This window comes from Trematomus bernacchii, unplaced genomic scaffold, assembly GCF_902827165.1.
Source record: "Trematomus bernacchii unplaced genomic scaffold, fTreBer1.1, whole genome shotgun sequence".
NCBI lineage: Eukaryota > Metazoa > Chordata > Actinopteri > Perciformes > Nototheniidae > Trematomus > Trematomus bernacchii.
The window spans coordinates 13,898,957-13,919,575 of record NW_022988043.1 but is presented as its reverse complement, the minus strand read 5'-3'; the positions used below and the strand labels follow the sequence as shown (position 1 = coordinate 13,919,575).

General features: G+C 40.2%; 1 protein-coding gene across 1 annotated transcript in view; it reads right to left on the bottom strand.

Annotated features, from left to right (window-relative positions):
• The window catches only part of LOC117473139 (neurogenic locus notch homolog protein 1-like), a 49,816-nt gene extending 40,585 nt beyond the window's left edge, over nt 1-9,231 (bottom strand). The window contains 2 exon segments of the mRNA XM_034118634.1: nt 8,197-8,278; nt 9,004-9,231. Of these exon segments, the coding sequence (XP_033974525.1) occupies nt 8,197-8,278; nt 9,004-9,061 (140 nt within the window). The 5' untranslated portion in view covers nt 9,062-9,231.
• Between the last annotated feature and the right edge of the window lie 11,388 nt (nt 9,232-20,619).

Here is a 20,619-nt window from a genome sequence, read left to right as displayed (position 1 = left end):
AGGACGGTGGCGCTACGGCTATTGGGCCAACTCTCCACCTATCAGGGGAATGTGGGGTTGGGCCACGGCCGGCCATTGCCGCTCGAAAGCGCTGGAGACGCTGTAGTACATATGCCAGGCCTGTAAGTGGCGCTGTAGTCTGCCACAAAAGCAGCGAAGAAGACTTCCCGCGCATGGTTACCATGGTTACCCTTCTGTTTATTCTCCGCTGTGGCTTTTTTTCTCCCTCCCCGAGGCAAGCGTTTGCTCCTGCTGCTTTAATTCAATGCAATCCCTCCCCGTCGAGGCAAGCACTGTAATTCTCTCCGGTTAGTCCACCAGCAGATGACAAACACCCACCTCTCCGCCTCTTCCAAGGAACGAGGGGACCGTGCGGCAGAGTTTCAGTTAGGTTTTCTTTCGCCGGTCAAGATGTCCGTTAAAGTTTAAATCTTCCGGACAAAATTAGAAAAGTGCCGGTCAAAGGTCTTCTTTGTTATTTATTGAGCTTTAAAACAAATGAATAACGACTCTATATAATAAAACACGGAGATCTTTTTTTCTCCCCCTCTTGACTTGATCAGAGCACGGCTCCCCTCTCCTGCAGGGGGACGTGGTCAGCTGCAGCTCACAGAATCAGCCCCATGCAAAAACAGGGCTGGAGAACAGCAAATGGAACGAAATGATGCATGGCTAAAATGCATGATCTGTTTGGTATTTTGAAAACAGAAACGTATAAATATACCTTATATAGGTATGGCCCTACAATATATCATTTAAATATAGCATGATAGGTCCACTTTAAAGTGTAGTGAATACTGATGAATATATAAGTTAAGATGTTTTGTCAAATAAGGAGGGATTTTGCAATACACAGTATTGAAATGAATATGTTGAATAGTATCGTGGTATCTGTCATGTCAAAAAGGAATCATCTACGCATATTAAAAACAACTCAAATCCTACAGTTACCAGCCGTCACTTTTTTATAACAATGTTTTATGTCAACCTGTTAGAAGAACATTTTAGTCTCTGATGGTGGAAAACAACAACTTATTGTCAATGAAATACAAACTAATCCGAATGCAGTGTTTCCCCTAGGATGGAGTCATAGCAGCGGTGCTAAGGCACGTGGGCCCAGCATAATATGAGCGTGGAGCGCGTGGAATTTTTTAGTGTGTGCACGTGCGAAGTGCGCCCCGCCAATTTGTTTCTATGTGTCTGCCAGCACAAAAAAGGCTCTTGAGGCCTAGTACCAGGGCCGGTTCTAGCCAATTTGCTGCCCTAGGCGAGATTTTATATATAAAGAATAAATGAAAAATCTCTACAAAAGACAAATACACTACAAAAACAGAAACTTATTGACATAGGTAATATACGTCAAAATGACTTCAAATGTATTCAGTATTGTATGAACATGTTTGAATTGGGTGGTGGACGTCACATCCTCTAGGGGGGTCCGGGGGTCTGCCCCCCCGGGAAGATTTGTTTAAAAAATTGTAAGTAAAATGCTTCAATCTGGTGCACTTTGAGCACACAATTACTAGAGACCTGATCTAGGGGGTACAACTCTAAAACACCCATATGAAAAAGATCGGTTTACATTTTAATAATCAAATAAGTATGTGAACACAACCAATAACCTACCATAGCCAATAACAAATAAATGTAACTTTTTATTTTTGTTGTTCATTCATATCTTATTTTACCTAGTTAACATTTATTTATTTATGCATATTTTTGTATCTCTCCAACTTTAAACGATATTTTTGGTTTACTGTCCTATAGTATACATTGGAATGATTTCAAACCTGTTTTTATTTATCCTAATAATTATAAAGGAGTGCCTTGGAAATATGTGTTTACATAATTTGTGGTCAAAACGTTTGAGACCCACTGAGGATAACTTAGACTAAAAGAACTATCTAAACACTCAGAGTCCTTACCTCACTGAGCCTCTCAGTCTGACAGGAGAGCTCTCCTCCACCTAGTTGTAGAAACATCTACTTCTTAATCCGTTAGCGCAGCTAGCAAACAGATTATAATAAAAACAGGAGCGTAGTAGAGATAGGGAGAGAAGAGGGAGAGAGAGAGAGAGAGAGAGAAGAGAGAGAGGAAGAGAGAGAGAGAGGCGAGGAGAGAGAGAGAGAGATAGAGAGAGAGAGAGAGACGAGAGAGAAGAGAGAAGAGAGAGAGAGAGACGAGAGAGAGAGAGAGAGAGAGAGAGAGAGAGAGAGAAGAGAGAGAGAGAGAGAGAGAGAGAGAGAGAGAGAGAGAGAGAGAGAGAGAGAGAGAAGAGGAGAGAGAGAGAGAGAGAGAGAGAGAGAGAGAGAGAGGAGGAGAGAGAGAGAGAGAGAGAGAGAGAGAGCAGCAGAGAGAGGAAGAGAGAGAGGCAGAGGAGTAGTCTCTCTAGACGATAGGCTTCTATATCTCTCTCTCTCCTCTCTCTCTCTCTTCTCTCTCTCTCTCTCTCTCTACTCTCTCTCTCTCTCTCTCTCTCTCTCTCTCTCTCTCTCTCTCTCTCTCTCTCTCTCTCTCTCTCTCTCTCTCTCTCTTTGGCTGTGAGCTGCGGGCGCCTGATAAGCCAACATCCCCCACTTTCATCACTTACAGCGCCCATCGTACAGGTGAAAAGTGTAACCGGGGTGAAAAGGGTGTTACATTTACTTAAAGGAGAGGTGTCATGCTTTTCCGGTTATTACCCGTCCCCTTGTGTGTTATGAAGGTTTTTATGCATGTAAACGGTGTGCAGAGTCAAAACCCTCAAAGTACACCCTATAGCGAGTAAAACTCTAACACAGAAAATACCTCCCCAAAACGCCTCGTTGGAGATACGTCATTGTCCATTTGATTCTTCCGGGTACGGCATGATGTCATGCCGTACCCGGAACGAAATGGACCAATCCGTGGAGCCGTTACATTACGTCCGCGGAGCCGTTACGTTAAGCCCCCGCTGATTGGTCCAAATTGACCAATCCACGGACTTTCTCACACACAGGCAGCTCTGCTGATTTCTCCACCCTGGCTGCAGGCTGATAACAGACAGTTGGGATTGCGGCGAAATTCTCTCTGCAGACCCATTCTCACAGCGTTTATCAACCTTTTTCTTACTCAATATCAAGCCACACTTATTGTTTTTACTTTGGCTGTGACTTTGTGTGTGCTCAGGATGAGTTTGGCTGTGTTTCGCTGTGTATGCTAAACAAGGAAACAACACCTCCACGGAGCTCAGCGCGATTCACAACGTCCCGACCAATCAGAGCACACTGTGCTCACAGGGAGGGTGGGGGCTGGAGCTTTTGGAGCTACAACGAGCCGTTAAAGGCAGAGAGTGAAATTCAGTGAATACAAGTAGTTTACAGAGATGCTGTATGCGAAACCAATGTGAGTTTGGAAAAATGCACAGTATAAATCTATTTTAGTATACCTCAACAATGGAATTATGATCAGTGGAAATGGCCATGACACCTCTCCTTTAATTTAGTGGGAATGCTGATACAGCATTCCAAATATATGTTATGCTACGGACAAAAAGTTTATTATTCCGCCAACTTATTTTGGCCCTCTTCTCCTCCCACATTCAACATCGCAGAAACTCCGTTCAAACATCAAAACGTTCAGCTCGGTCGGGAATCGCAGGCTATTACTTTTATCATTCATAACTTTCATAATTCCAGAGATACATCCCATAATTCATCACATTTTTAACCATTCAATGGAGAAAATCTTCAGACTTGAACAATCTTCATGCGACTTCAACTGCTAACTGTTCATTCATACTTTCACTCAGAAACCTCATTCCAACTTTAAAATGTTACACATCTTTCTGACATTATTCGTGTAACAACTTTTAAATCTGATTCTTACTTTTAGAGATATTAAACATTGTTCAGACCTTGTTAAAGAGGTTTTCTTCAGATTTTAACATTAACTAGAGTGCATGATGTCACAGCTAGAGTGGAGCAAATCTTGAAATTTGCCTTCATATATTTTTTTAAAACTGCCATAATTCCTAAACCCTACATTCCTGAGACATACTTTTTCATGACAAACGTAGGAAAACATCTCGTAGCTTGAAAAATGACAAATAATTGAGCAAAAATAATTAAACAAAATGCCTCTTGAGGGTATGAAGTGACAAAAACGTTCAACATGTCTCCATTAAAACCCATTGTAATTTCAGGCTGATATTTCCTCACAGCAGCAGCCGCACACCTTTAGTTAAACTGCCAAAAAGGCCACATTATTAACCCGAAAGTACACAAAAATTACACTTCAGATACTCAACTTCCTTGACATGCTTCACATTTTGAAATTTCACAGATATCTGTTATCGTTCTTCCACAAAACGTTCACATGTAAGAGGTGCATCTCTCATTCAGAACAATGAAACCTTTGAAGTCTAGGCACCTCGTTAGCTCAACTATAAACACCTGTGCAATGGAACACGATGATGTCATCACTCCAACTGACATGCTCAGAGCAGCAGACTTCAGATAATGGTCGTGCCCTCAACAGCTCTACGTCAATTATGGGGTGTCATCATATGCCGTTCAAGAGAAGAGAGAGAGGGCGATCAAGAGTCAGTTCTAACTGTTCATTTCTCTCTCTCTCTCTCTCTCTCAAACTTCACAGGTTTGGTAACGATGCAGCCATCAACGCATCTAAGCGTATTATGGCGTTGCCATGGCGACAGATCATTCGCCATCAAGTTAGTTCAAAAGTTTGCAGTTCAAATATTCTGCTGCTTTTCCAAGCCTTTTTACTTTCTTTTCTTCACTCATCACACATTCAAGCCCCCAGTGTTCATGTATCATTTCAATCTAAATTCTTCACTTTCTTCTTACACATTACATTTCAGCATAGCAGTTTAGCGTCAGCTTTTCAGCATAAAGCATTCCCACTTGCAATTTCTTCAGGAATTGCATTCTCTAGTTATGAATGTTGTTACATCAAGGCCAAAAATTAGGATGAGCGCCAACGGTCAAAAATGTTTTTTCCCCTCCCAGAGCTACCAGCGCAGCGCCCCCCAGATCTGGCGCCCTAGGCGACCGCCTAGTACATACAGTGGCAATGTCTCAAGATTGAGCAAAAATACACCTTTATTGAACATACAGTAACACAAATACTACAAATCCACATAACAAACAATCAAAAATGAAAAAGGGTCGTCACTTATTATTATTTTAATAAAAAATAAAAAAAGTAAAAAAAATTAAAATTAATTCATTTTTTTTTGGGTACTTGGCTGGCGCCCCCTAGCAGCGGCGCGCATATTTCAGCAGCGGCGCTGCACCGCCACTATTTGTATATAGGGAAAACACTGCAAATGTATATTAAAGCCTTTGTAAACTGACTGATTACATCATAACTAGCAGCTCAGGCTTTTGTGTTCAACAAGACAAAAATGCAAATGATTCTTCTCTACTGAAACATTAGAAGAATTTAGGTTGTATATCAAGTATGGCCTCTCCATACAAACTTGAGGCTTTCATCTGCAATGAGAACCTAAATCCTAAATCATCACGTGACTCCCGGCAATCAACAGGCTGTCTGCTGTATGTTTTCATCACGCTGACTAACTGATGATGAAGGTTTGTGATCTCTCAGCAGCATCCTTCCTCGCCCGACATCTCTCATCCCTCCTGGCAGAGAGAAGCTCTTTCATTCTGGCCATTGTGCCACTGGAATTTGGGAGTTCTTTTTCCTGGTCCGGATCGACTCGGCTCTGTCACTGCTCTCTCCTGCAGCCAAGCCTCTGCTGTAAATGAGAGGCCTCCTCCAAGCTCTTTGGAGATAAAACTTCAGTCAGGATCTAACAAGGCCAGGCAGGCCAGATACGAAGAGGAGATGGTATTTATGGTATGGCACGTCAAGTAGGCAGGCATCTCTGTCAGACCATATAAAACTGAAGCTTCCAATCCCACTTACTTGACCTCGACATAACTGGAGTTCAAGAGTGGCGGCTTCTTGACTAAGGACCAACCAAGTCGTAATCCTGCCAGGAATGAAGCGAGGCAGGGGGCAAAAAATACTCTGCATTGCGTTCACTAGTAAATTATTGTCATATTGTATAATGTCTCCTCTGGTTATGACAACATAATCACAGGCATTTCATCAGGGTTATCTTGGCTTGGGCCTGAGATGTCAAACTTTTATAACAAACTGCGGGCATGGGCTTTGAAGACTTGGGCCTTTATCAGAGGATCTAAGCCTTAGTAAAGAAGCTATTGTTTGGATTAGGCTGGATCCTACCAAAAGTATTTTTAGCTTGAATACCAGCACTGAAAGTGTGGATACCACAAGCTCTGGTGCACCTCAGCTGGATTTCCCTTTCAGTCATTTCAAAGTTGACAAAGCAATCCTTTAATGAAAAATTCTCATGCGAAAACAAAAGTATTCTTCGTTCCTTCCAAAAGATTTTGTCAACAATATTAGTCTCAAGTCTCAAATTGAAGAACAACAATCACCTCCTTACATAAAGGACCAAGCAGCAGCTGGTTGAATCATCACAGACACATTATACATCTTTAGAAAGCACAAAACCTCCCAATTTCTAAAACAATAAATCACCTTAAGAACCTGATTGCACCACAACAACAACATTCTTTTTAGGGAGTGCATTCACAAAATAACACTAATCGAAAATAATAGGCGAGAATAAACTTTACATTTACTGCTGTCTTTAGTGAGTTACATTTCAGAAGAGAAGGGGTTCATAACTGTAGTCCAAAAGAGATAATAGTTGTTTGGAGTATGTCAGTTTTGGACTTGTGATCCAAGAATTAATGTATTTTTTGGTTCAAACAAAGTACAAAATCTAAAGATATTGAGTTAACAATAACATATGACAAGAAAGAGCAGGATATGTTCCCCTTTGCAGTGTACTTTGTACTTCTGGTTAACGCTGCAATGATTAGTTGACTAATCGACAATTAGATAAACACATCGCCTAAGACTTGGGGTGGCTATTATAAGTATATTATTATTTATTATCATTAGTTGCAATCAGCTGAACTTCTGACAATGATCCTCATTCATCAAACATCGACTAATTGATCAACCAAGTTTTCATTTCACCACTAAGTTGTTGCAGTCAATATTTTGCTGCCTGAACTTGATGAACCCACTTTTTCTCCATGCCCTCTGGTGGTACAGTGAAAAATAGCGCAGCAATGTTTTCAACACACACACAAACACATAAAGCCTTGTTTGCCCGCTTAAATCTTTTCAAAACGGCGAGGATGTCCATCTCCATGTTTAATTGGAGAAGACTGAGGAGTAGGACAGTGAAGGGGCACAAGGATGGCTTTGTGGCCCAGTGAGGAGGTAGGGAAGGTGGGGAGTTGGAGGGTATGGGTAGGGGGGGGTTGTGTGATTGAGGGGTGAATAATACAACCAGAGCAAATTAAGATGTGGCGGGGGGCCAAGATGGCTGCCTGGGTCTTGCTGTCTCGGAGCAGTGACCCAGTCTGCCCAATCATTCCCCCGGTCAGCGAGCCCTGCGACAGTAAGATGACACTGGCTGATCTGCTCATGCCAGGATGGAAATAGAGCCAAGCGTAAAGTAGGCTATTGTTGTAAAGAAGTGGAAAAAAACACTTATTGGTTTACACTGGCCTGAAAACATCTCCAAATAAAAAAAAGGCAGAATGTAGAACTTGTTTCCATTCCTTTAAGCAGGTTAAAAAACATCTAGCCGATGCCATCTGTCTAAGGGAATGAGAGGAGAGAGAGAGTACTGAGGGCCATTGAGGAGGGGACACAATCCCAGGAGAGGAGGGGTTGTGAAGAGGGGGGGGGGCTTGAGGACAGGGTCTGAGGGTCTCTCTGGGAAGCCTCACCCAGATTAGTCACACAGAATTAATCGCAGCGGAGAACAATGGTAGCCGAGCTTCTGGCAACCCCAGCTGTCGCTCGGTGGAAGAAAAGAAAAAGCAAGATTTAGGGCTGCGAGAGGGGAGAGTGTGGTGGCAGCAACACACAAACACACTCTCTCACAGTGACCCCTGTCCTCATCAATGTCCACTCATTTCTGTCTCGGCTTTCTGACCATTCGCCTACCAGAAATAGCAACACTGGTGTGAGCTTTTTCCCCCTTTACAGCCTTCACATGTCAACCAAAAATCTGAGTCATGTCAAATTCCAAAATCACACATTTCTCTGCAGGTATTCCTCACCAAGAATCGGTCATGGGGAAGAAAAAACAAAACTTACTTGCACTCTCCATTGCCATCTGGAGTTGCTTCACACCTCCCCTGGTTCAAACACGACTCCGTGGGCATGGAGCATCTTAGACCTGCAAATGAAAAGTTTTAATACACCTGTTGAAACTTTTTTAACTTTAAAAAAACGTAACGAACCAGTAAGTATTTGGGGGTTTTATGTGATGCAGCAAATATGTGTTTTCCTTCAGTGAATACTCCATAAATGTGAAGTCTAGGTGTGACTCTTGCCACCTCAAAAGAGCAGTTTGTGTGGTAAACAGGGGGGCTGACACTGGTTTGGCAGTGGCATGCTCCTCTCTGCAGCTGTCCCAAAAAGAATGTACCCTTGGAGGAGTAACACTGCTTTGCAATAATATAAAACACACACACACTGCTCTGAATGCAAACTTCAAAGGCATGCGTTTACATTCTAGTGAGAACAAAGTTGAGTGTTTGCTGGACAAGTGCGCCCAATCTGCCCTTGCAAGTGAAAAAGCTTGGATTTATCCAGTTTGCAAGTCAGGAGAGCAGGAAAGCTGTGTTTAAGATGATGCATTGCCCACAGTTGCATGAAATCGCACAGTTAAGCTTAAGTAAGGCAAATTAACAGTAAACTGAGTTCACATGCAGGATGAGTCAAAACAAGTTGCAACACATCAGTTTCAGTCCATCAGTTCACAAAGCAGCGAATGCAACAGGTTCGAGTCAAACTCTACTCTGAGTCTTCAACACACAATAAGTACAGTATAATAAGACATTTTATCTTACTGATGAAGAAAACAACACATAAAGTGAGTCCCCCCCTCGCGCCACTTACCTCGTGTTAGTGCTATCAGCGACAACAAGAAAGTTAGTTTCACAAAGAAAAAATGCATTCCTTCTGGTTTAAAATGGTTGTACAAATCCACGCGGGTTTTTCATAGATCCGATAGTGTGTCTTCCTCTCTGTCAGATAAAAAAACCCACTTTCAGTTCATCCTTGAGTAGATCCACAGAGAAAGTAAAAGCGGTGAATGCGATGAGATGTTGTCACTTCAGATCCCGGCTTGGAAATGACTTGAGGGGGGAGGCAGGGCTCCATGCGCTGCACTGAGGGGCGTAACACACACACACACACACACACACACACACACACACACACACACACACACACACACACACACACACACACACACACACACACACACACACACACACACACACACACACACACACGGTCACAAAAATCACAAGCTGTACAACTTGATGGAAAGATAGTAAGAAGTGAAGTTTTCTCGGTTTTTTTTGGGCTGGTTGCAGCAATTAGTCTGGGCCATGGTCTGTGCCCGCTGTTTCCATACAGCACCTATCATGTCTCAAAAAGTGACCAGTAATGTGTGTTTAAAGGTAGGGTAGGTAAGTTTGAGAAACCGGCTCGAGATACACTTTTTGTTATATTCCATGGAATGCTCTTAACATCCCGATAGCAATGAATATCTTAAATGCTTTGACAAAAAATCCATAAAAAAATGTCATCTGTGGAAGCCGTAATACTGTAAAAAGTACGACCAATCATTTTAGCCGGCCCGGCTAAAATAACTGGATGACCTACCTGCCTGTCAGCCTTCCATCGGGGCACAAACTTATCTCGTGCCCTCATTGGTCATGTGCGCGTTCGTGTGTGTTGGAGGTGGGGCTCTATAAGGAAGTGGCAGATTTTCTCCGGTTGTGTATTTTCAAATTCTAGCGATCTCGAGCCGGTTTCTCAAACTTACCTACCCTACCTTTAACACAGTAAACAATTAGTTATCAATGAGTCATTAAAGACAAAAAGTGTATCTCGAGCCGGTTTCTCAAACTTACCTACCCCACCTTTAAGCCCAGAAGTTTGTTCTTGAACAAAAAATAAACACATTAGCCTTTAGTAAATTAAAAACCGTTTGCGTTGTCTTCTGCCTCATAGCCAAACGTTAAAAAAAGTGTGTATGTGTGTGTGTGTGTGTGTGTGTGTGTGTGTGTGTGTGTGTGTGTGTGTGTGTGTGTGTGTGTGTGTGTGTGTGTGTGTGTGTGTGTGTGTGTGTGTGTGTGTGTGTGTGCAGAGAGTCTGCAGCGGTACCGCCAAACCCCCGACCCGTCTTGTAACACGGAGCCCGTTTCCTACACCATCAGGGCCGGTTCTAACCAATTTGCTGCCCGAGGCGAGATTTTAGCTGGCCAGATCGGTTTACATTTTAATAACCAAATATGTGAACATAACCAATAACATACCACAGCCAATAACAAATAAATGTAACTTATTTTATTTTTGTTGTTCATTCATATCTTATTTTACCTAGTTAACATTTATTTATGCATATTTTTGTATCTCTCAAGTTTTAAACGATATTTTTGGTTTACTGTCCTATAGTATACATTTAAATGATTTCAAACCTGTTTATCCAAATAATTATAAAGGAGTGCCTTGGAAATATTTGTTTACATAAATTGCATTTATCTCTCTCGCTCGATCCCACGCCCACTTTAGCTGTGAGCTGCGTACGCCTGATAAGCCAACACCCCCCACTTTCATCACTTACAGCGCCCATCGTACAGGGCAAATGAAAAGTGTAACCGGGGTGAAAAGGGTGTTACATTTACTTAATTATGAATGTTGTTACATCAAGGCCGAAAATTAGGATGAGCGCAAAAAGTAAAAAATGTTTTTTTCCCTCCCAGAGCTGCCCGCGCAGCGCCCCCCAGATCTGGCGCCCTAGGCGACCGCCTATGTCGCCTATGCCAAAAACCGGCCCTGACTTAAGATAACAACTTATTTAATTTGTTATCACAATTACTAATGTCATGTTTTGTTTTATTCTTGAAGAGAATGTCTTTTTTTCTGGCATTCTTCCAGGATTAACAAAAATAAGAATAACATTGAGAAAAATCTTTGAAGTAAATGGCTGTTGTTAAACGGTTCCCACATTTACTTCAATCGTACAGTAGAAAAGATAAAAGTATCCAAGGAATACACAATAGAATATATAAAGAATAAATGAAAAATCTCTACAAAAGACCAAAACACTACAAAAACAGAAATGTATTGACATAGGTAATATACATCAAAAAGGCTTCAAATGTATTCAGTATTGTATGAACATGTTTTAATTGGGGTGTCGACGTCACATCCTCTAGGGCAGTGGTTCCCAACCTGGGGGGCGTAACGCAATACATGATTGTCACTAAAAGCCTTGTCTCTACATTACAATAAAATATAAAAAATAATTGATTAATTAATTTGAATAAAAATTCAAGTTAGTAGCTATTATAGGCATAAAAAGACAGACATGTATAATTCTTTCTTTAATAGAAATGTTTCTTCTGCATGTAAAGTGTCCAAATCAGGCTTTTCTGGATAAGCACATTTTTAAAACATAGTCATTGTCCATGCCGGTTTCAGATTATTTGTCACAGTTGCTCTGATCAGATCGGTCTCCTCCATTTGGTAGATTATTTACGATTTTTGAATCCACATAAACACATCGGCAAAATCCGGCTTACTTTGAGCATGTGTTTTAAACAGTTGAATCCCTTTGTAAATTGTTTCCACTTGCGCCGTCCTTTAATTTCTTCATACAACGGGAATCCAAATGAATGAATCCTGAGTCCAATAACCATCAACGTCACTCCAATAGTGCTCCTTGATTACGCTTTCATCCTCCTTTAACAAAATACTTCACATTCATCCAGTTTGTGACAGTAGTTGTAGCATTTTTTAGACTTTTAAACTTAAATTACCACTGTTGTGCCCCCCCCCCCCCCCCCCCCCTTGTGTGTGTGTGTGGGGGGGGGGGGGGGGGGCACAACAGTTTCGAAAACATGACAATAGCCGCGTTCATACCGGAGTACTTTTCACCGTACTTTTCGCGTTTAGTTCCGTTAGTACCCCTTATGTCGCATTCACACCAAAAAGAGCACTTAATCCCGGGAACTTTTACCCCCATTTTTAGTGCCTGCTGAGAGATCGTACTTTCCTGGGGGAAAAAAGTGCCCCAGTTCTGGTTGGCTGGGCGAATTGCAAACCACGCCCGTACAACTCTGAAATGTTTTGTAGAGCCGCCATTTTATTATCCTCGCATTAGCATTATTAGCATTAGCATTCGCCCAGTGCACAAATGCAGAGAGACTAACTTATGGCAACACAAAACAAAACATGGGAGCGGTGGAGATGAGGAGGGTGTCGGCGTTCTGGCGATTTACTCGGAAGGCTTCAGTAGAAGCTGCTGGGAGTCCCAGCAGCTTCTACTGAAGCCAGTCCCCAACTCCGGGGACTTCCGGCCGGGGACTCCGGGTGGCAGTATACGCTGTGAAGTTGTTTGCTGCCTGCCAGTAAACCCAAAGCAGAAGAAGACGAAGTGACGTCAGCGGCTCATTTGCGTAATCTTCCCTCAGGGAAAAGTACTCCGGTGTGAACGCGATCTGTACTAAATGCCCTGGGGTCATAAGTGCCGGGGCTCTGAGTGCCGGCACTAAATACGGCAAAGTACTTGGTGTGAACGCGGCTGTTGTTTTCAAACGTCACTAACATAAGCATTAGTTGAACATAAATTCTAAAAACTTGAAACCTTTCTTTTGGCAGCAGGCCAGTACTTACTTATCCATCAAGTATGGTAAACGATACATTTGACATATTATCTTTAACTTTTGGTAGAAAGTCTTCTTGTTTCCATACAAAATATGAGAGAGAGTAACAAGAAGGACCAAATGCAACTTTCATTTATTAAAGTATCAGTTTTGGTCTTTAAAACTCACATTAGTTTTTGCTGCACTATTGCATCGGGTCATCTCAACCTGACAAACCTGAGAACCTGTTAGAGTTAGGATCTCGACACTGATAAATAAACGCTGACAGGGAATCACTTTCAGTCAGCCAGGCTGCGGAGTCAGCAGGAGCAGGGTGATGTTCCCATCAGGTGGTTTGTGAACTAAGTCTGAGCAGCTTCACACAGGTAAACTGCTGTCAAGTTAAAAAAAAATACAGTCAGATACCATGTGTTTATGTAATATCACAATTTCTAACTGGGGTCAGTAGTTGAGAAGTTTCACTGTTACCACGGTCATGGTATCTTGATTTTTCACCATCGTTTTTACTGTCTGTCTATTGAGTCCCAAACTTTATGGAAGTGCAGCATAAGTGAAGCAACTATTTTAATTAATGCTATATACAGTAATCTCTTCCAATGCTCACCTGTACATTTTTGCTCATTAGTTCTTCGTTGACCTTTGAAACGGCAGTTGACAAACAATCTTCACTCAAGGTCCACCTATATGTGAACCTATAAAAACTGTTCATGTTCATGTTTTATAACTTAAAAATCCATATGTTCTATGGGTCTTTTTTTTACCCTGATCAACATAGTTGCTTTGCATACCCCTTCATGGTGTAGATTTTGGCTCCATTTGGGGCATTTGGTTTTATATTCGTGCAAGTGTATTTATACTGCAATTGATTAAATCCTCTTGACTAAAAACAGGTCTGACTACTTTGTGAAAATGTCCGAGGCCGGGTTTAAATGCAATCCACATGTTTACATTGTTAAAAGAGTAGTTCAATTCTTGCGTAGCTAGTGCGTGGTTGCAAAATGGAAAGAGGCAGTGGATCAGAGCATGGAAGAAATTATTAAAAGTAAAATTAAAGTTGTTTTGTATCTTTGAGTTTGTCTTTAAAAAAAATGCTGCAGCTCCTCAAGAGCAGGAACGGTTAACATTTTGAGGCTTGAGTTATCCAAATAAAAGCTTTAGAGCCATAGTCAGTGTGCATTTACATTTGTGTTATCTATTACAATACTGTTAATGCCAGGAGATCAGTACGATTTATATATATTATTTTAAATTACAATAATGGTTACAATACATAAGAAGGAAGATAAAAGAAGGAACTTTGAAAATAATCGCACAAGTGCAATATTGGTCAAATATAAATATATCCCTTCATTGCTTCGCCCTTATGATTAGTGTACAAAAAGTCCCATTTAAAGGGGACCTATCATGCAAAATGCACTTTGTGATGTCTTTTATACATAAATATGTGTCCCCGGTGCGTCGGGGAACTCACGCAGCGTCAGAAAATAAAACCCTCTCTCTTTTCCTCCGTACCCAAATCTCTAAAAAACGGGTGTGCAGCGAGCGGACACAGATTTCCATCCACTGTGACGTCATAGCGACGGCGGACCCACAGAAAGTTGCTATCAGAAACAATGCCTGACGTGTTTTGGACGTCTTTGTTTACATTAGCAAGCCTCGCTAACACTCAGAGCTAACCTGTACTGAAGAGCACATGTGTTTAAAAAGCAGGAAATAAAAAAAATATCTCACCTTGTGATGAACCTGCAAGAGAAAAAGCATTTGAGCTCCATACTGTTTCAGAAATAATCCTTGACGTGGTTTAAACAGGATGGCGTTTTATCACAACCGAATGTAACTTTATCTCCGGTAGAATTCTGATCAGGCATTAGCTCCGCCTCCTCTTCTTTCTTTTTTTCAAGCTAAGGACCCAACATCTGCGTTTCTCTAACAGGGCTGCAAAAGAGGGGTATGAGCAATATGAGGGATGGCTACAATGGGTGATCTGTTTGGTATTTTGAAAAAAAAACTTCACAGACATGTTTTATATAGGTATGGCCCTACAATATATTTTTCAAATATAGCATGATAGGTCCACTTTAATACACTTGGACTTAATATTGTATAACAGTAAAATATAAGAACTAAAATAAGTATTTTAAGGGATACAGTAGATGATAAAGATATTCTGCCTGAGGCGCTTTAAATCCACATCTTCGTATAACTGGCCAACAAATGAATGTTTGATGCAGTTATTCAGGATTGTTAAGCATAAATCCCTTTCAACACCATCAAGCCGTAATTGTTCTCTTTAAAACCGTGAGTGACACAGAGAGACTCGCCCAGTACATTACAGGTAAAACAACAGCCTGAGAGGGAAAAAAAGCAGATGTTTAAAGCCTGAGGGCAGACAGAGCGTAGGAGTGGAGGAGGAGACAGCGATGGAGAGAACATGTTAAACAATGAAGAGATGTGTGAAGCCAAATGTTAATCAGTCTGTTCACATGCACATTAATAACATGATTATAGTCAGATTAAGGCAATACTATATGGGTATTGTTATGTTAATATTTCAGTCTGGCTATAATCAGCTTTGGCTTTTTGGCTATTAACCTACCTAGATTTAAGTCACTTAATTTAATCACCTTAAGAGGATAGCCTGATTTCATTTGGTGTTTTGAATTTTCACATGCATGTAAAAGCAGAAGTTATGGCGAGGGGTGGGGGGAAACTAGAATCGGTTACATTTTTTATTAAATATTTAATCATATATAATAATATATGAGACTTTTCTTTAATTTGGCACTCCTGCTCATAGGCCATTTTTAAACTGTAAACAACAACTTTAGATGTGATCAAATGTTCTGTGGCCCCAAATGTTAAACACTGGACTTTGACTCACAATGGGTCAACGTTTGATCTCGGTCTCAACCATCAAGGTCATACTCTTGTATCATTTTTCACTTTTTATTGACTGTTTCTCACTGCAGGTCATCTCCCTGGTGAGAAGAACCGATGTTTGAAATACAACAACACAACACACATCCTCTCTACAAGTTTTAAGACATTTTCAAATATGCCTATAGGCTATAACTCCCTTTTGTGCAGTTGTTCATTGTGGGGAAAAACGGGGGGAAATGTGTTTATTGTGTCACATTGTGAGGTGGAGAGTAAACAGGATTTGTGTTGATTTCCTTCTCATTGTGTTGACCTGGGGATTGGGGTCTGTCCCATGGACTGCAGCAGCACAGATGGAGAGACCTGTTCTACTTCATCAGCCTGAAAAACAGAGACAGCTGCTCAGGGTTGGATCAAATCAGAAAGCTACAACACAATCCGTCAAAGCCGTGATTTCTGACATTTTAGCCATCTAATGAGGGATTACTGTATACCTAGAATGCAAAGTGAACAGTATTCAACGGCTGAAAAATACATAAACAAATACATTTAAATGGTTTCCTTATTTGATGAATGCTTTACTAAAACGAAGAGAATATATTCTCAATGTATTTTCATGCATGAAATATTTTTGGAGGAATGACTCTCATAACCACTCTCAATAGTTCCTTTTCTTATATATGGAGTCTGTTATTTTATCATGAACTAAATGATCACAGGGACATATAATCTTGCATCATCTATCATCATGACCGTTCTCCTGACATTTGGCTGACAGTTATGTTGATGACGTAAACTTGTTCAACTGATGCACTCTCTGCATTTCATGAATGAGCTTTCTGCCAAGAATGTATGATGCTAATACCACTTTGCATAAAAGATCTTCTGTTTCGCCTTTGAGAAAGAGTGTGGGTGGGCGCCGGGCAGCCTGCAGCGACAGATGTAGTGTGTATGGGACATGCCTGGACATGTTTATGTAACGCACTGTCATGGAAAGTACTTTACTTATTAACTGTTCATCCACAGCTAAAGGTAAGGTTGTGGACAAATGTCAAAAGATTATTAATGTTTTGTCTCATAAAGTAAAGCAGAAAATAAAACATGAAAAAACATTATAACTTATTTTCTGATACAGACATACAGGTACAGTATGAGCAAACTCTTCATTATAACTGCTTGTGGATTAAAAATGATTATTATATTATTATTCACTCTTCTTGTTTCTGTCAACCTTGGCTTGTGATTTGCGAGATTTTCCAGGTCATCTGTTGACACTCATCAGAGATCTGCTGTGAGCAGGCCTCCAACTCAACCAAAGGTCGATTGTTCAAGCGCTTATTACGACCTATAATCACGTTTTAAAGTGTTCGACCTCTAGTGCTCCCGTTGAATGCAAACGCTACGGAGGGTCGTATATTCACAAATAACCCTCTCTGTAAAATCCTAAATTGTAGGATAGTTTGGCCATTAAAATGCTTTTTGATTAGATTTCTAGCGAGAAGTGTATATTGTACTTTCAGAATCCACGTCCAGTGGATGTGTAGGATCTATAGATTGATAGATATTACGAAGATGATTTGAGGTCTCGCCAGGAGAACGTGTATATGCGGCAGCGTCCATGTAAAGTTAGCGTCAACCCTCAAGGGGTGAAAACAGTATTTCCGGTCTCGACGCTTTCATAATAAAACCGTAATCCCCTCACTGTCAAATGATTTTAAAGCTATATCTGCAGCACTCATCCACTAAAATCACTAAAACATCAGTTTATCCTTGTTAATTACACAACATTAATTGGTTTAAATTGTGTACACTGCTTTTGTGTTTTTCCCATAGGTTTTTCCCTTTAGATTCTGAGAGACACATTTCTTTTTTCAGAGGTTTTGATAGGCTAAAACATCGAACTACCCATAATCCTCAGATATATCGTTGAAGCTCGGTGATTGGATGTTATAGCCGCAATGCACGTTGGGATATGGTGTTTATGCGATGTGAAATCCAAAAACATTTAAAAAAAATTAAATAATACTTTATTCCGAGTGTGCTTGCTTTTCTCTTTGGAAGTCATCAGATAACGGCATTGTAATACACGGTTCGGCTGCATTAAATATTACATATCTGCCGTAGTTCTTTATTTATAGAGCCCTGATTAGAAGACCTTTGGACAAACTGGAAGAACTGCCACCGAAACTGAATACGTGACGTGGATCATAAATATATCAGCAATTAAACAACAACTTCCATTTCTTTTCACACAATACGTCTCCTTGCAGTATCAACACTAATTCGGCTGACTTTTATATTTGATCCAATTGGTAAATAGGTTATATTTACACCATAACGGTGCACAGCTGATAGAAAGGGACTTGTCGTTTTTAAAGATATTACTGATTTTCTTTGAATATAAGAATGTAAATACTGAGTTGAGAGAATAGTCAGGGGTTTTGGGTGATGGGAGACACATCTATGGAATCAGAATTTCAATAGCTTACCATTAAATGACGGATATACTGTGATGTTTTACAAATCAGATATTAATGTGTATACACATTAATATCTGATATATTACATTATATATATCATATATAATATATATGATATATATACATTATCAGCTATAATATTTAACATATTGTAGTTCAATATGTGAAATATTATAGCAATATCCTGTACAATTATGTGAAAACATATGTGAAAACATGAATAAAACTACACATCTTCAGATGTTATACATACATAAGTGTCCTACTCTAATAATACAAAGTTGTTATGGCATTGTATGCTGTGTGTTATTTGTAACATCTTCAGAAACTACCTTTCCAACTCCTCATGCAGTTGACTGTTACAGGTCTATACAGGTTCATGGTACAATGCATAAGCTTCAAATCGAGAGACTGAAACTGTATTTTTCTTTACCGTTCTGTTTTAATTTCACAATAAAGTTAATAGTAATATTATGTTTGATATTATTATGTTTTATTAACTAGACATGCTGCTGTAACAAAAACATTTCCCAACTTGGGATCAATAAAGTATATCTTATCTTATCTTATCTTATCTTAAGATGATCGATGGCTACTTCCATATTTGCAAAGTTTGCCTCTGAACCTTGACAAGTGCATGTTTCAAGGCTTATCAATTAACAACAGGAGGAGTCACAGACATAAAACCAGCTGTTAAATAAAGCTCTTCTGACCTTAGCTGTCATGTGGGTATATTAATGCTGCCCATTATGGACACAAGCTATTTTCACCCATTTATTAATAATATGTTTTAAATTTGATAACACCAATGTGTTTCCCATCCCCTAAACCTCCAGGGGTGTAAACAGTTTAATACTGGCAACTTCTAATTGTGGGAAATACGAAAACGTCTTTTAAAACTACAATTCCCAGTAGAGACGTGCCATAGAACATGTTGCGAAACACAATAGCCAGCATGTGTAGTTCGGGGGGGGGGGGGGGGGGGGGGGGGGGTTTCGGGGGCTGGGCTGTACCCGTTCGAGTCCAGTTTTGGATAGTCTGCCGTGGTTACATTCCATTTCAAAGAGCTGTTTGACGCTCGGCGTAACCTTGGCGCACTGCCTCTCCAACATCCAATCACAGAGCTTGAGGACTAATCAAGGGGTTTGTAAAGCATAGCGGATGTTGTAGTCCCAAACGATAGCTGAGGATTCTGGGTAGTGTAGTGCCTTCGGAAACTCTGTAGTGTCTAAACTCCGAAAAAACTATTTGTTTCTCCGAATCGAAGGTTAAAAACACAAAAGCATTGTACACAATTTAAACCAATCAATATTGTGTAATTAACAAGGATAAACTGATGTTTTTTAGTGGATGAGTAATGCAGATATCACTGTGTAATCATTTGACAGTGAGGGGAATACTTCCGGTTTTATTATGAAAATTTCGAGACCGGAAATACTGTTTTCACCCCGTGACGCCAACTTTAGGGAAAGACGTAGTACACGTTCTCCTGGCGAGACCTCAAATCATCTTCGTAATATTTATCAAACTATAGATCCTACACATCCACTGGACGTGAATTCTAAAAGTAAAATATACACTTCTCGCTAGAAATCTAATCAAAAAGCATTTTAATGGCCAAACTATTCCACAATTTAGGATTTTCCAGAGAGGGTTATTTGTGAATAAACGACCCTCCGGAGTGTTTGCGATCAACGGGAGCATGTTGTTTCTTATACGACCACTAGAGGTGCTACACTTTAAAACGTGACTATGGGTCGTAATAAGCTGCTGAACAATCGACCTATATTGTCGTTTTTTGTAGGAGGACAGGCTGGTGGTTTTACATGTAAAATAAGCGGTATGGCAGATGTAGAAGTCAGATTTTATCCGCACAAAAAAAAACGTCACACTAAACCTTAACTTTGTTCCTATTTGTTGAAAATCCTTAAAAATAAGTCACAGATATGTTATTTTATTTCAGGAATTTTAACTGGGTACTTAAGGTTTTAGAAAATGTTCAAACTAAATACTGTGAAATACTTAGCATACATTGTCTCCTGTACAAACGAGCCATGAGATAAATCTGAAGGGGCAAATGAATGACCCAAATTTTTATTTTTTTTTCTACTTGTGAAATATTGAGCTCCTCGCTGCTTATGACCTCAAATCAAAAGCCAAAGAGGTCTACATTAAATAAATAGGCAAAAGCTTGTTCTTGACACTAAAACCTGTGCTTTAAACTGAAACATTTTGACGGCATTGTGTCCACAAAACAAGTAACAATGTGATATAATTCTCCATAATCTCTCTTTGACAGTGTTAGAGTCACTTCAACTTTAACATTGTTTCTTCAAAGGTAATATAATAGGCTTTAGAAGCTCTTTCTAGGTGTCATCAGATAAGTGTGGAGTGCAAACAGACTCAAGCAGATCATATACCCATTAGAAGAAGTGTGAACAACTGTCACTGTTAGAAGTTTGGATGTGTTTATTGTC